The sequence below is a fragment of the Podarcis melisellensis genome, assembly GCF_964234715.1.
Source record: "Podarcis melisellensis genome assembly, chromosome: 1".
Lineage (NCBI taxonomy): Eukaryota > Metazoa > Chordata > Lepidosauria > Squamata > Lacertidae > Podarcis > Podarcis melisellensis.
The window spans coordinates 71,701,494-71,715,432 of NC_138528.1; the positions used below are offsets into that span (position 1 = coordinate 71,701,494).

At 41.5% G+C, this 13,939-nt stretch overlaps 1 protein-coding gene across 3 annotated transcripts in view; it reads right to left on the minus strand.

Annotated features, from left to right (window-relative positions):
- Window positions 1–13,939, minus strand: part of HPS5 (HPS5 biogenesis of lysosomal organelles complex 2 subunit 2) — a 29,535-nt gene that overhangs the window by 15,312 nt on the left and 284 nt on the right. For 2 of the 3 annotated variants that reach the window (XM_081903547.1, XM_081903548.1), the window contains exons 2-12: window positions 11,686–11,853; window positions 10,879–10,989; window positions 9,885–9,949; window positions 8,787–8,979; window positions 7,043–7,176; window positions 6,040–6,255; window positions 5,074–5,145; window positions 2,743–2,831; window positions 2,064–2,242; window positions 1,611–1,769; window positions 386–545 (exon numbers count right to left, since the gene is read on the minus strand). In XM_081903547.1, coding sequence (XP_081759673.1) covers window positions 386–545; window positions 1,611–1,769; window positions 2,064–2,242; window positions 2,743–2,831; window positions 5,074–5,145; window positions 6,040–6,255; window positions 7,043–7,176; window positions 8,787–8,979; window positions 9,885–9,949; window positions 10,879–10,989; window positions 11,686–11,799 — 1,492 coding nt within the window. In that variant the 5' untranslated portion in view covers window positions 11,800–11,853. Of the gene's footprint in view, window positions 1–385; window positions 546–1,610; window positions 1,770–2,063; window positions 2,243–2,742; window positions 2,832–5,073; window positions 5,146–6,039; window positions 6,256–7,042; window positions 7,177–8,786; window positions 8,980–9,884; window positions 9,950–10,878; window positions 10,990–11,685; window positions 11,854–13,719; window positions 13,862–13,939 lie in introns of those variants that run through there. The other variant, XM_081903546.1, reaches the window with a different exon arrangement.

Genomic DNA, 13,939 nt, shown 5'->3' on the forward strand with positions numbered 1-13,939 from the left:
GGTGATTATGATTTTCTACTTGAGTGAATTTATGAATCAATTTTTATGAATCGAACAGGATAGCAACCTTCATTTACATGACAGGGCAGCAACATCAAGAGTAGATGACATGAAGCAGTGATGTCTCTCTCACACAAACTATCAGACTTCCACCTAAGAATTACATCACCTGTTACTTAAATGATGAGGTACAACCTTTTAATTTTAATAAATTACTTTGGAGGAAAACATGACACCAGCATTCAAAACTGTCGCTGCATAAACAAGTTAAATGATAATTTGTAGGGGAGCTGGAATTAGCAACAACCTTGTTTTCAGAGCCTGCAGCAAATCCCCATCTATTTACAGGATACACACATGAGTATTTAATAAATGTTTGTATTACCAAATTCCTGGTGCTCTTCTTCCTGGTGTGTGTGAAATTCTCTCAATCTTTCATCTTCTGATAGAGTTTGGCTATGTAAGGAGCAAGAATCCTCATCAGATTGGCTGCCTCTTCGGCTAATAACACGATAAATGCCAGAATCTAATACGCTGAAACTTTCCTATTGAGAAATCATAATGTAAGCTTTTAAAGTCTGCCTTTATAACCTTGATCCAGCCAAAAGACAAGCCACTGATTTTAGTACAGAAGAGCACACATTTAACTCTCCTAATGAAATAAATGGGAAATGCATATGAAGTCAGAGCAGGAACATGCCCTTGCTATTTCTAGAGTTCATCGATATTATAAAACTCCAAATTATTTATTTAAAATAGTTTTATACCTCCTTTGAGAGTAAATGCTCTAAGGGCAGCTTATCAACATAACACAGAACAATGGAACTAAGATGCAATAAATAATACAAAGGGTTGTATCCAAAAGGTGTTGTTCAGCTGGCAGTAAGGCTTCCATTAGCAGAACAGGGAGGGAAATGATTTGGAGTGATTCACCTTTTCCCCCCATAGGTGTCTGCACCTACTAAAATCTGCTCTAAAGGATTTCGCAAGCCTCTGAAGCAGATTTAGGGGGGCGTGAGTGATTCAGTGGCTAAAAACTACTTCCTTCCACTGACAAAAGTCTTGCTGTGAGGTGAGTGACACCATTAGATACAACTCACAAAACAGCAACGATACAATAAAAATAAAACACTGGGACACATGCAACTAATAAAACAAAGAAGCCCAAGCAACATTACTCAAATATAATGCATATGTGATATGTGTTACATGCAAAATATAATACATGTGTGATAGGAAAACACAATCGCCATTTGTATTCCAATAAATGTAACATTTGTGTTGCTTATTTTTAAAAAGGTTGGTTTTGCAGATAGAAAAAGCCTCCAAGCAAGATTACATTTATTCCTAGACTATTTTGATTATATGCATATTTATTGTATTATGAAAGCTCTCTCTATACCTTAGCATTGTGACTTCAAGATGCATAATAGATGAATCTTGGAACAGAAAATACAGCCCTAACTATAGCTCCTATTATAAATATCAAGTGCACAAAATGTACCCACTTTTTTAAAAAAGCTAACTATAATGAAGCACTGATAAAATATAATTTTAAGGGAATGAAAATATAGCTATAATATGGATCGCATTTATAGGAATACGCTTACATGTGAAGAAATACTGCTCCTCCTGCTGCTGCATGCAGAATCTAAAGGCTCCAGCTTTGAGATCAGTTCTTCAAGTTGAGTAATGATATCACTTTGTGTTGAAAGATCCAACTGAGATTTCAAATGCTCTAGCTTATCTATGGGAAGAGCTTTTCTTGCCTAATAATGCATAAAGTTTTATTAAACAGGTTAAAATCTACTATTTTATTTATATCATAACTTTATACACCGCTTGACTGTAACAAACAAACACAAAACCCTCAAAGCATTGGGGTGCTGCTGCGGGGGGGGGGGAGAAGCAAGGTGTAAAAAACCCTGAAGTTCCTTGATTACCACGTTGGCCTGGATCCTAAGGTAATAGATTATCTTTTATTTGCATCGCAAGACTTCCTATTTGTCAGAACTGCTTTTAAAAAGACATTTTTAAAAAATGATATATTAAGCTTTGATTACCCGACATAAGACAATAGAATTCTGGAAGAGGCAGCAGACCCTGGCTGCAAGCGTCCAAAAGCTTCTTCTAAGTAAACGTTCTATACATTTTTCCACGGGTAGAAGGGAAAGGTGAGAGACTTTTCCACTGGTGTGCAAACAGAAGAGCTCGTTTTTATATACTGCAACATCATGAATATCTAGGCAAAACAGAAGATTACAAGAGTCAGTGCAGAGCTCCCCAATGTTTAATACTATACTTCATATTAACTAAAACAGTCTGATTGCACCTTTCAAGATTTTCATGTTTCTAAACATATGAAAACTAGATAGGAGAATGCTTTCTTCTTCAGGCACAACTAATAATCACCACCACAAACAAGAGCAATTTGCCTGTCCCAGTGCTTGTAAGAAATGCAAGCCTGATTTTCAGTCTTTATGCCATTCTTTATCTAAAACAGGGGACTGTTTCAAGCACTTGTGGCTATTAAGAAATAAAGTACATGCTCATGTAGAAAAGTCTTGTTAGCATTACCCATTTTGCCTGATGCAACACATTGCGTGCACCAGCTTCCAATTCATGGCGAAACAGGTATCAACCTCACTTCTCACAAAAGCATGGTGAACTTTATACTGACGTATGTACAGTTTCAAGAGCACATAAAAGAGATCCAAGTTCACTACAAATAATGTAATTTACCTTTCACTTCGCTCCAGAGCAAAACTTGAACATTTTGTGGAATGAAAATATAAATGCCTCTTTCTGTCCATGTCATTACACAGTGCTCACTGTAAAGAAAAAAGATGTGGGTATCCAGAATTTGTTGTGATCACAACACAAAAAAGTTTGAATGACAACATTCTAACACCTTCCATGATGCAGCATTCACAACATACATTTAAAGCCCTATGATACCCCCTTAATCAGTAATGGGCTCCCCCAAAGAATTCTGGTAGCAAAGAGTGCAGAAAGCTGTTTGGAGACCCCTATTCCCCTCCTAGAACAACCATCCCCAAAGTGGTTTAACAATCAATCCCTCTTCACAGGGAACTCTGGGAATTTTATAATGAAATGATTTTAGAATGTTGTATTATTTTACTGGGACGCGGGTGGCGCTGTGGGTTAAACCACAGAGCCTAGGACTTGCCGATCAGAAGGTCGGTGGTTTGAATCCCCGCGACGGGGTGAGCTCCCGTTGCTCGGTCCCTGCTCCTGCCAACCTAGCAGTTCGAAAGCACCTCAAAGTGCAAGTAGATAAATAGGTACCGCTCCGGTGGGAAGGTAAATGGCGTTTCCGTGCGCTGCTCTGGTTCGCCAGAAGCGGCTTAGTCATGCTGGCCACATGACCCGGAAGCTGCACGCCGGCTCCCTCGGCCAATAAAGCGAGATGAGCGCCGCAATCCCAGAGTCGGCCACGACTGGACCTAATGGTCAGGGATCCCTTTACCTTTATAGTAATATTTACTGTTTGTTAGTCGCTCTGAGCCCAGCTTCAGCCGGGGAGGGCGGGATATAAATAAAATTTTGTTATTACTATTATTAATTGTAGCTCTGTAAGGGGGAAAGCATTCTCCTAACAACTCTCCGCTTCCTTAACAAACTCCAGCTACTAAAATTCTTTGGAGAAAGCCATGACTATATCAAAGTGCTTTAAATGTATGGTGTGAATGTGGTCTCACTCAGCGTAACCTACTGCACAAGGTTGGTGCAGGGACAAAATACATGTTTCTATCTTGAGCAACATGGAAGGCAGGTGAGATATAAATGCAATAATAGAAATGCAATAATAGAAAGCTGAAAGACAGGGGCCACTAGGGGCGCATCGGAAGATGGCTGACAATAACATCTCTCCGACCCACAGGGGGTAATTAGGAGGCTGTGATGGGAGTAAATAGCCTCCCTACCCCCCCCCAGGATTGGGGGGGGGCTGCCCTTGCCTGCTGTGCCCTATACCACCCCCGAATTTGAGGGGATGGGGGCACTAGGCAGAATGCCCTCCTGTGGATTTCGGCACTCCTGGACGCCGTCTCTGATCCGCGCCACTAGCTGCAAGAACTTCAAAAGCAACAATTAGGAAGAAGCGAATGCACATATTTCAAGGAAGGAGGGGGAGTAAAGATTGCTAATTGAAGAGTTATCTGATAAACAAGACGAGTCGGAAGAACAAGAATCAATTTTGAGAAGACAGCCAAGACTCGGTATGGCAAAAGGACTGGATGGGGGAGGGGGAAAAAAACCTTTATTTCTTTCCTCTATGTGATTAAACAAGAAACCACCACCACCCCCCACAAGTCAGAAATGCCGCTTTAATGACTTAAGCTGTGGATTTACGACTGTGTGGAGATAAAGTTTCTAACCAAAGCATGCTTTAAGAAAAGCTCTGGAATGACGCAGTTAAAAATACCGTCGCCATATTGGTAAGCTCTGTCGGAGGACTTGAGTCTGGGAGGAGGAAAGAGCTGTTTTTATACTGTGGGTGAGACTCCTCAGTGGGACTTAAAAATGACAGACCCTGAGATTAATGATGGAAAGAGCAATGTTATTTATGAAAGTGAAGCCATCATGATGGAAGCCATCACGATATGAGGATTGGTCGAACGGAAAAATCCACACAGGATATAATTGGTGTTTATCTGCTTACGGAGATTATCAGAAGAGAGCATAAAGGAAAAAGAAAAATGTACGAACAAGATGAGACATGGAAACAGCAAGATAAGACCGGATAGAATTATGAACTTTATCTGGACTGATTTGGATATGAACGCAGTAGCAAGAAGATAATCGGAATCCCCCTTTGAAACTTGAAATATGGGTCCCCTCAACAAAAATTTAAAATTTGGCTTTGTAATTCGGAATTTATGTGATGTGACTTGATTTGCTTTGATTGGTCGGTTAATAAAAATTACATTTAAAAAAAAGAAAGCCGAAAGAGATCACTTAACCTAAATGTACCATTTGTCAACTAAATTTTTTTGCTGATCTGAATTGTTTTAGCTGCAGGGCTACAAGAAGAAATGGCTTCATATTTACCTCAAATAAAGCAGCCTAGGAAAAGCCAAAGACTGAGGGGAACAGGCTGAAACTTTATATTCCAGATCATCCCTTTAAAAAGAAATAAAGTTTAATCAATTAGGTTTATTCAGTTTTAATTGTTGGATCAAGCACTACTTAAATTTTTGTTTCAAGAATCGAAGTATAATTCTGAATTATTTGGCATTGCCCAGTTATGTATGGCTGTTCTTTTTTGTTGTTGAACCCTTTTATATTTGTTTGGTTTAGAGAAGATATCTTTCCCTGAACTTTATTTCTTCTACTGCATTAAAAAAAACCCACCACCAATATATATATTTGTTCCCAATTAATAAATTATCAGGTTGGATCCAGAAAAATGTTCAAAGAAGAGCTAGCTCAGTGGAAGGTGATTCCCTGGCAACCTCTCTTAAGGACTGGCGAACCCCACAAAAATCAGATGTAATCATCTGAAAAGCTTGGCGTTAGATTAAGCAACATATAAATCCACCACAAACAGTGTCTTTACAGCTGGGCTGCTTTCAGAAACCCGGTACATATCTGTGCAGTTAGCAGTTTGTTCAAAAAGATGACTGCATTGTTAAAATTTGCCCAGGCTACATGCACCACTTCCATAAATGTGAGGACTGGTACCCACAAAGTGGTAGCTCTGCAAAACATGTGAATTGAGCCCCAGCCTCTAGGCTTTCATATGTGCTGAGATTTTGGGCTCCCTAAGCCCTAATTCAATCTTACACTCCACCAACACCTGCTGTGTATCTCTGTACCACAAGCACCACACCACACTCAATGGAAAGCAGGGCAGAAAGAAAACTCTAAGAAAACTCTCAACTGACATCAGCCAACGTTACCTTCACCCACCCCATGACCTTAGTCACAAACATTACAGCACTGTTTCTCCACTATAGGAAAACCACAATGAAGATGAACACAAACACGTAAAGATTATATTGCTATGACCAATACCTTAGAGTCACAACAGGCAGAGGTGGTGATGACAAGAGCTGTTTGAATTGATGTGTACTTAGCACCTCCCCTTCAAAGTTCACTTCCCACATCCGTGAACCAGGACGTGCACAATATATCAAAGGCTGTTGGCTGCCACAACTCTTTCCGGCAGGGGAAAAACAAGATCCATATTCACCATCTCTTTCCTTGTTTCCAATTTTCCAAAATTTCTCCCTATATAAACCAAAAACATTTCAGGGAGGGAGAAAATCCAGTTTTAATCATTGCGGAATGAAGTGACATGCATATCTTCACAGTTGACACATATTTTATTCAGATTAAAGTTGGCAACCGAGGAGCATGCAACTGAAATTGAACTGGCATTTATCCATTCAAGAACATCTGCAGAAAAGAGTATTCCCTTCCAAAGGACAATGGAGGTGGCATCGAGTAATTGGGCATATGTTTGGCAATTGTGCCTTGGAGTGGAGAAGCTAACGGCATGGGCCTCTAATCGATTCATGGTGAAGGAGAAACAGTCAAACAATGGAGAGGCCTCTGGCAAAACCGTATTTGTAGTGATGCCTCAGAGGAGGAGATGTAGTGAGCAGTTAGCATTGTGTTTTTTACACGTTGCTAGCAGCTCTAGATGACTTGATAACAAAAAACAAAAATTAAAATACGAATAAACTAAATTGTGGGTGGAATTCAACATCATGCAACTGCAAATTTTCTGTCTGCACCAGCATATCAGCCTGCCAGATTGAAGAGTTTCCTCTCCTGCACTGTTCTAGGGGGTTCGCCCAACCTCCCAGAACCAATTTCAGCAGGCAGGGGGAGCTCTGTTGCAGAAGCCCTGGAGTTACCGGTAGGTGGATTCTGCTCTATTTCTTCAGAAATGTGACAAAATGATTACTACTTATTCCTAGGTGCAAATTAATGTTAAAAGTAGAGTTGCAGATGATCTGTAGAGAATCAAACCCAGAATGGCACCAGCATTACTTTAGAATACATTAATTACCTCTCAGTGTCACATAAGTAAGATCGGGTAAGAGAAGAGATAAGCAACCTTCCATCCAAATAATCAAGCTGAACCACACGAGAATCAACAGTGGTTATAATCTGAACTGGAAACATCACAAACGCAGTGGTAGCCTAAAAAAAGGTAAAGGAGAAATGTACAGTGAATTATTTCAGCACTGAAGGAAAAATCGACTTGCAAAATTGATTACATGAAACTGGAAAAATACACAAATAAAATTCAAATTGTTCAGGTTGCACTTCATTTTGTTTTAAAAATGCCTGGATACCCTCTCTGGAGTTGTAAATGCTCATCAGTATCTAAGGATCAATAAGACCCAGGCATGAAGAAATAAAACATGAACTGCAAAGCAGCTTCCAGAATTTTGTCCTCATATTTTGTCTTTTTGCAACAAAATGTTTGTATCAGAATTATGTCAGAATTCAGACATTACAATTTTTACAGATCATGTAATGCAAATAAGATTATCAAGATCTACATGTGACCACCTGCTTAATTCTGTAAATTTGGGCACACACAGTTGAGTGTTTCCCTTTATGCACGAGTTTGCATATACTCTAGCTACTTTCATGGTAAGTACTCCTCTGTCATGGTAAGTATTCATCACCATTGCAGTAAATGTGGTAAGGCCTATGTTCCTTCCTAAGGTTGGAATTGGGGAGTGTAGAAGATAACAATTCCCACATCCAAGCTGCACTTTGGATGTCTTTGGAAAATCTCAGAAATGCCAGGCCAACGAAGATTAGGATGACAACAGGGGCTTGTGTACCGTATTTTTCGCCCTATAGGACACACTTTTTCCCCTCCAAAAATGAAGGGGTGTGTCCTATGGAGCGAATGCAGGCATTCGCTGAAGCCTGGAGAGCGAGAGGGGTCGGTGCGCACCGACCCCTCTCGCTCTCCAGGCTTCAGGAAGACATCCGCGGATATCAGCCTGCTTCCCAGAACGCCGGGCGCGCTGAAAGCAGAGCGCTCGACGCTTCTGGAACGCATCTGCAGCCTAGGCAGCCCTGCGGGAGGTCCCGCAGAGCTGTCTAGGCTGCGGATAGCAGCCTGTTTCCCGGAGCGCCGGGCGCGCTGAAAGCAGAGCGCCCGACGCTTCGGGAACGCATCCGCAGCCTAGGCAGCCCTGCAGGAGTTCCTGCAGGGCTGTCTAGGCTGCGAACAGCAGCCTCCCGCCCGGCGCGATGGGCACCCTGAAGCAGAGTGCCCCTCACGCCGGACAGACATCCGCAGCGTGGGGAACCCTGCAGGAGTTCCCCGCAGGGCTCCCCACGCTGCGGATAGCAGCCTGCCGCCCGGCGCACGAGGCACCCTGAAGCAGAGCGCCCCGCGCGCCAGGCAGACATCGGCCAGCCCCACAAGCTCGGGGGACAGCAGGGAGGTGCAGCGCCGCCATCCTGCTGTTCCTCAACCTGGTTCGGTTTCCCCGACCTGGTTTGGGGGGGGAAATAAAGGGGGGAATTTTTTCCTTTATTTCCCCCCAAAAAAAACCAGGTGCGTCCTATGGGACGGAGCGTCCTATGGGACGAATAATACGGTACATTATTCTCCCCTTTGGTGATTCTCCAACACATCAGAAGTACTGTGATGAACTATATGATGCATTAGCCTCCATCTTCCTCGCAGCCTTGGAAGATCCTAGTAACCTCAAAATCTGGCTTAGACCAGCCAAAATGTGTAGAAGCCTGCTCTTATGTTCAAAATCTCACTTAAAATTTACCTTTCCTTGTTTGGATGTATTAATCTTGATGGCAGACACTTTGCCCACATGATCACCAACAAAAACACGAAATGCACTAGTATCCCAACAAAGAGCTGTTACTTTTCTGCCTTTGTGCTCAGAGGACACATAAATCCTTTCTGGTTTCCCACGACGTTCCTGATTCAATTCCCAGACAACAACAAGGCCTTGGCTGTAAAATATAATAACTAAATTACTAAAATAAAAATCTGTCATCTTCTCACAAACTCTCACATATTTAACAGTGTTCAGAACCTACATACAAATATTTATTTTATACAACCTTTGTATGCCACTCGAGCAGCTTATAATAAATTTATACAACAAATACTGTACAGTACTTGAAAATGTAGAAAACTGAAATAAATCCAAGTTCTTCTGATTTGTCAGCTCATGAACTTACTGCATCTCTCTCAGCTTAAGAGACACTGGCCTGGTTCAGACATAATGACAAATAATGGATTGTCATTTGAACAATAAGCCACAGTGAGCCTCAGCCTCCCACCTCCTCTTCCCATTCATTTGCATGTGAGAAAAGAAACTTTTATTAATTTATTATTAATATGGTTTATAGGCCACTCTCCATTAAAAAAATCCCAGACTGTTTAAACTGCAAACAACAGATCAATATCCAAACAGTAAAATACATTAAAATCTAACTACAACAATGAATAAAATGGAACAGATATACCCCTTCCACTTATAGTTTGCTGCAAACCAGTTTGGTATTGTGTTGAATGCAGCGAATGCTGGCTTGTGTTTGCTCTATTTCAGATCCAGGTCTGAGGTCTAAACAAATCACAGCTGGTTGCTTTTGGTAGCAAGAGCAAAGCAGAAGTGGAAGAGCCTAGCCTTCCACAAATGAAGGGAAGAGGAAGATGGAGTACATGTGCTCCTATAAATATGCTATACTTTAAAATGGTTAGCCTCTAAATGTTTACATTATTTTCATCATCGGAATGGATTCCCTTATTTGCATTACTGAAATGCCTCTACCATTTCCAAAAAAATAACCCAGTACTGTAGCGCCAAAACAGTAATCCAACTTGTTTCAAATACATAAATAACTGTTCTCACCTTGTAGCTACAGCAACATAGTCCTCATCATGTAAACAAAAGGCAATGCGGGAAATGGCACCTTCCTACCAGGAGATAAAGCAGATTTGTCCTATTAATATTTAGTGCCCCAGCAAAGCCTGATTTGTAGCTGTTATACATTTTTTTCATATTCATTGTCCACTCCCTACCTGATTTTTGACATAAATAAAAATCAGAGTCTGTTCTAGGTGGGCTATCCCTTTATCTCACCAACTGCCCTGTGGGAAGGATTCCGGTGACTTAATGCTTTGAGATTGAGATTGATAGTATGATTGTATTAATGCATTTTCACTTTTGTTACTTATAAGCTACCTTATTAGGCTGAATATAAGAGGTCTGGATGGTGGCAAACTGAAAACAGGCCGTTTCTGCAGTGACTTCTAGTTTGTGGAATGCTCTCCACAGGGATGCGCACCTGGCGTCTTCATTATATATCCTTAAACACTGGGCAAAAACATTCCTGTTCTTCCAAGCATTTAGCTAATGGCCTTTAGAACTGAGGAGGGTTTTTTTTGTTATTATGGTATGTCCTTTTGTGTTTATATATTGTAAACCGCTCTGTGATCTTTGGGTGAAGAATGGTAAAAAATAATAATTTAGCTTTGATGTCTTATTGGTCTTCTTGATCTGATTTCAGCATTAGCTACAATTCACATTTTAGAAGATTTTCTTAGTCATCTAAGGCCTGAAAGAGCAGCTGAAAAGACTTGGGGCGATATCCAACTAGCTCACACTCAAGAAAAGATCACTGAAATCAAGGCACTTAAGGCCATTAATTGCAGTGGCTCTGCTCCAAGTATGACGTGGCTAAGTATCATTCTAAATTTTGTAAATGAGATACAAAATTGTATCTAAAATTAAAAAAACTTTATTTTTTATTGTGGTATGCTTTAATGAAACAACTTTCTCAGTGTCTGCAAATAACATTTCATTCTTAGCCTGAGGTTTCTTAGAAGCATTCCTTCAATCTTACCTTATGAGTGAGAAAAAGTCTCTGTTTCCGGCTATCTTTCTGGATTAGATTCAGGCCTCCACCAGAGCTACCTAGCGCCAACCATTTTTGAGAAACTGCTATACATGTGCACTTAGAAAAGAGAAAAAGGATAGCGTTAAAAACCAGCTGGTTGCTGTAAGAAAATACATTAATGATACTTGTTTTATTTTCAGTTCTACTGAGGAAGGGAAAAAAATTATCATGGAATGGGGACTCTATTTCACTCTTACTACTGATCCATTATAATAGCAAATGGGTCAAAAAATGTCTTGCTATGAACTGCTTAGCATGACAGCAACAAGGTGTTGTCTCTCCTGTAAAGAAATATAAACCACTTACAAATTTCTGTTGAAATTTGTAGTGGTATCTAACTAAATGAAAGAGGCCTCTCCTTGCGCCCTTAGAATTACAGAGTATAGCTAACAGTGCCCTAAATTATACTCTCCAATAAATGGTACAGTACCAACTCTTGCATATTTTCCTTCTCCTTAATAAAATAATTTGTGAAATCCATTAAACAGGTAAAATCTTCTCTTCAAAAATAAGCAGAAAGTTTTACCATCAGGTTCTCCCCACATTCAGAATATTATCTTCTTAACATTTGTCTTTTAATTGTCTTTATGATTGAGAACTCCTGCTTTAGCCTCAAAGCTTCTTGTAAAATTTTCTGCCAGTGGATGTCTACAGTTTCCACCTTGGAATGTATGCTATGAACTACAAGTACATGGTATTTCTAAATGCTGTTAAGCAAATATCAACATTATAGCAATTATGACTTGAACGCACCTTCAGACGATTAGAATCCAGCCTGAGAGCAGAAAGGAGTGGACTGAGGCACTCAAACTCTGCCAATACATGGCTGCAAGATTCAGGTACCACAGGCATAGACATCACTGGCATGAAAGATACAACAGTCTCTCAAAAGTTTGTTATTGTTTCATTTTCCAGCTCCACCTATCAAAATGAAATATAAAAATGTGAAATACAACGTCTTCACTTGTTAAACATTTGGATTCCTATACATTTATTTCTTCTGTGAAGGTACATAATTTAACATTGCTAATACCTCTATGATAGGGCAAATAAACTGAACCATAGACAGATGGATATCAGTTACACAACTGGTAAGCATATTGAATCCTTCAGCTTTCTGTAGCTTCAATTCCAGATTGAACTGAATCAGGGGAACTGAATTCAGGGGAACTCACTTCAAACATTCACATAGAAATGGCTGGACTGCACATGCCAAATACAACACAATAATGTACAGTACTTGCAAATCATCTCATAAGAATTTGGGGTGCACTTTCTATGAGAAAAATGGCCCAGTACATTGGCATAACCAACAGATATCAGCATCCACCCACAAACCCAGTTCAAAGATGAAATCCAAAATATGCTCACATACTTGAAAGCAGAACAGTTTAATGTGTTCATTTTTGGTCTTTAAATAGGAAAGACTCGATCATAACAAAGAACACACTTTTTTCTTCCAAGCTCTTCTCCAACCCACATAAATTCAATAAGCGATAGAAAAAGGAACCTTCTATTGTCACCATATATGAACCAAATGCAAATCATAGCACAACAGAAATGTGGGTGGTTGTTGCCAATTCCATACAAGTAATGCTTTTTTTCAGGGGGTACTCAAGGTTAAGAAGTACCCGCACCTCTTTTGTTGTTGTTAAAAAGTGTGGCACTTACTGTAACAACTTCATGGTGAGTACCGGCGCCTATTTTTCTAGGGAAAAAGCACTGCATACAAGTCATTACTTTTGTACCAGACCTGCGGTCCTAAAAAGCAACTGGGATTTGAAGCATAGAATAATAGAGTTGGAAGAGACCACAAGGGCCATCGAGTCCAACCCCCTGCCAAGCAAGAAACACCATCAGAGCACTCCTGACATATGGTTGTCAAGCCTCTGCTTAAAGACCTCCAAAGAAGGAGACTCCACCACACTCCTTGGCAGCAAATTCCACTGTCGAACAGCTCTTACTGTCAGGAAGTTCTTCCCAATGTTTAGGTGGAATCTTCTTTCTTGTAGTTTGGATCCATTGCTCTGTGTCCGCTTCTCTGGAGCAGCAGAAAACAACCTTTCTCCCTCCTCTATGTGACATCCTTTTATATATTTGAACATGGCTATCATATCACCCCTTAACCTCCTCTTCTCCGGGCTAAACATGCCCAGCTCCCTTAGCTGTTCCTCATAAGGCATCGTTTCCAGGCCTTTGACCATTTTGGTTGCCCCCCTCTGGACACGTTCCAGTTTGTCAGTGTCATTCTTGAACTGTGGTGCCTAGAACTGGACACAGTACTCCAGGTGAGGTCTGACCAGAGCAGAATGCAGTGGCACTATTACTTCCCTTGATCTAGATGCTATACTCCTATTGATGGACGCTCCAACTCCGTGCCAGGGAAAATTCATCTCCTATGATGTGCCCTGTTGACCCAAAGCACTTCTGAAAGGATTGCCTCCCCACCCCCAAAAGAGAGATCAGTCACGTATGGATAAGGAAGCGGACTCTGCACCCAAAACACACTTTGGTCCAACCTTATGAGAGCCTAAGAACACCATGTAAAGCCATTTGCTAGGGACAAGATTTGGGGATGGCGCCCAAGGCCAAAAGATCGCAAGGCAAATAACGTCAGAGGGAAGAAATAAGGAAGCGAGACTGAGCTTCAGCGGAAGGCCCCAAACCGAAACCCCTCAGCCGCCTCGGCACACCTGGCAGCAGAGAAGCACGCGGGGCACCTGCGGAGCCCTCTCCCCTTCCAACCCTCCCCCGGGGAAAGGAGGGGGCGGGATAATAAGCGCCCACCTGAGGGACAATAATGCCGCAGCCTGGAAGTCGGCTTTGGGAGCGCGGTTCGCCTCAGCTCCCGGCTACAGGTCGGCTTTCCCCGCCAGCCCCACCCGCCTGTCAGCTGCTCGGCTCTCCTGCCTGGCCTGGCCCGCCTCCAAACACAACGCAGCGCGCGTGACTTCACCGCCCCTTTTCCCCCCCCTGCCCGCCCCTTAGCAGGCGTCATCCAAATGCG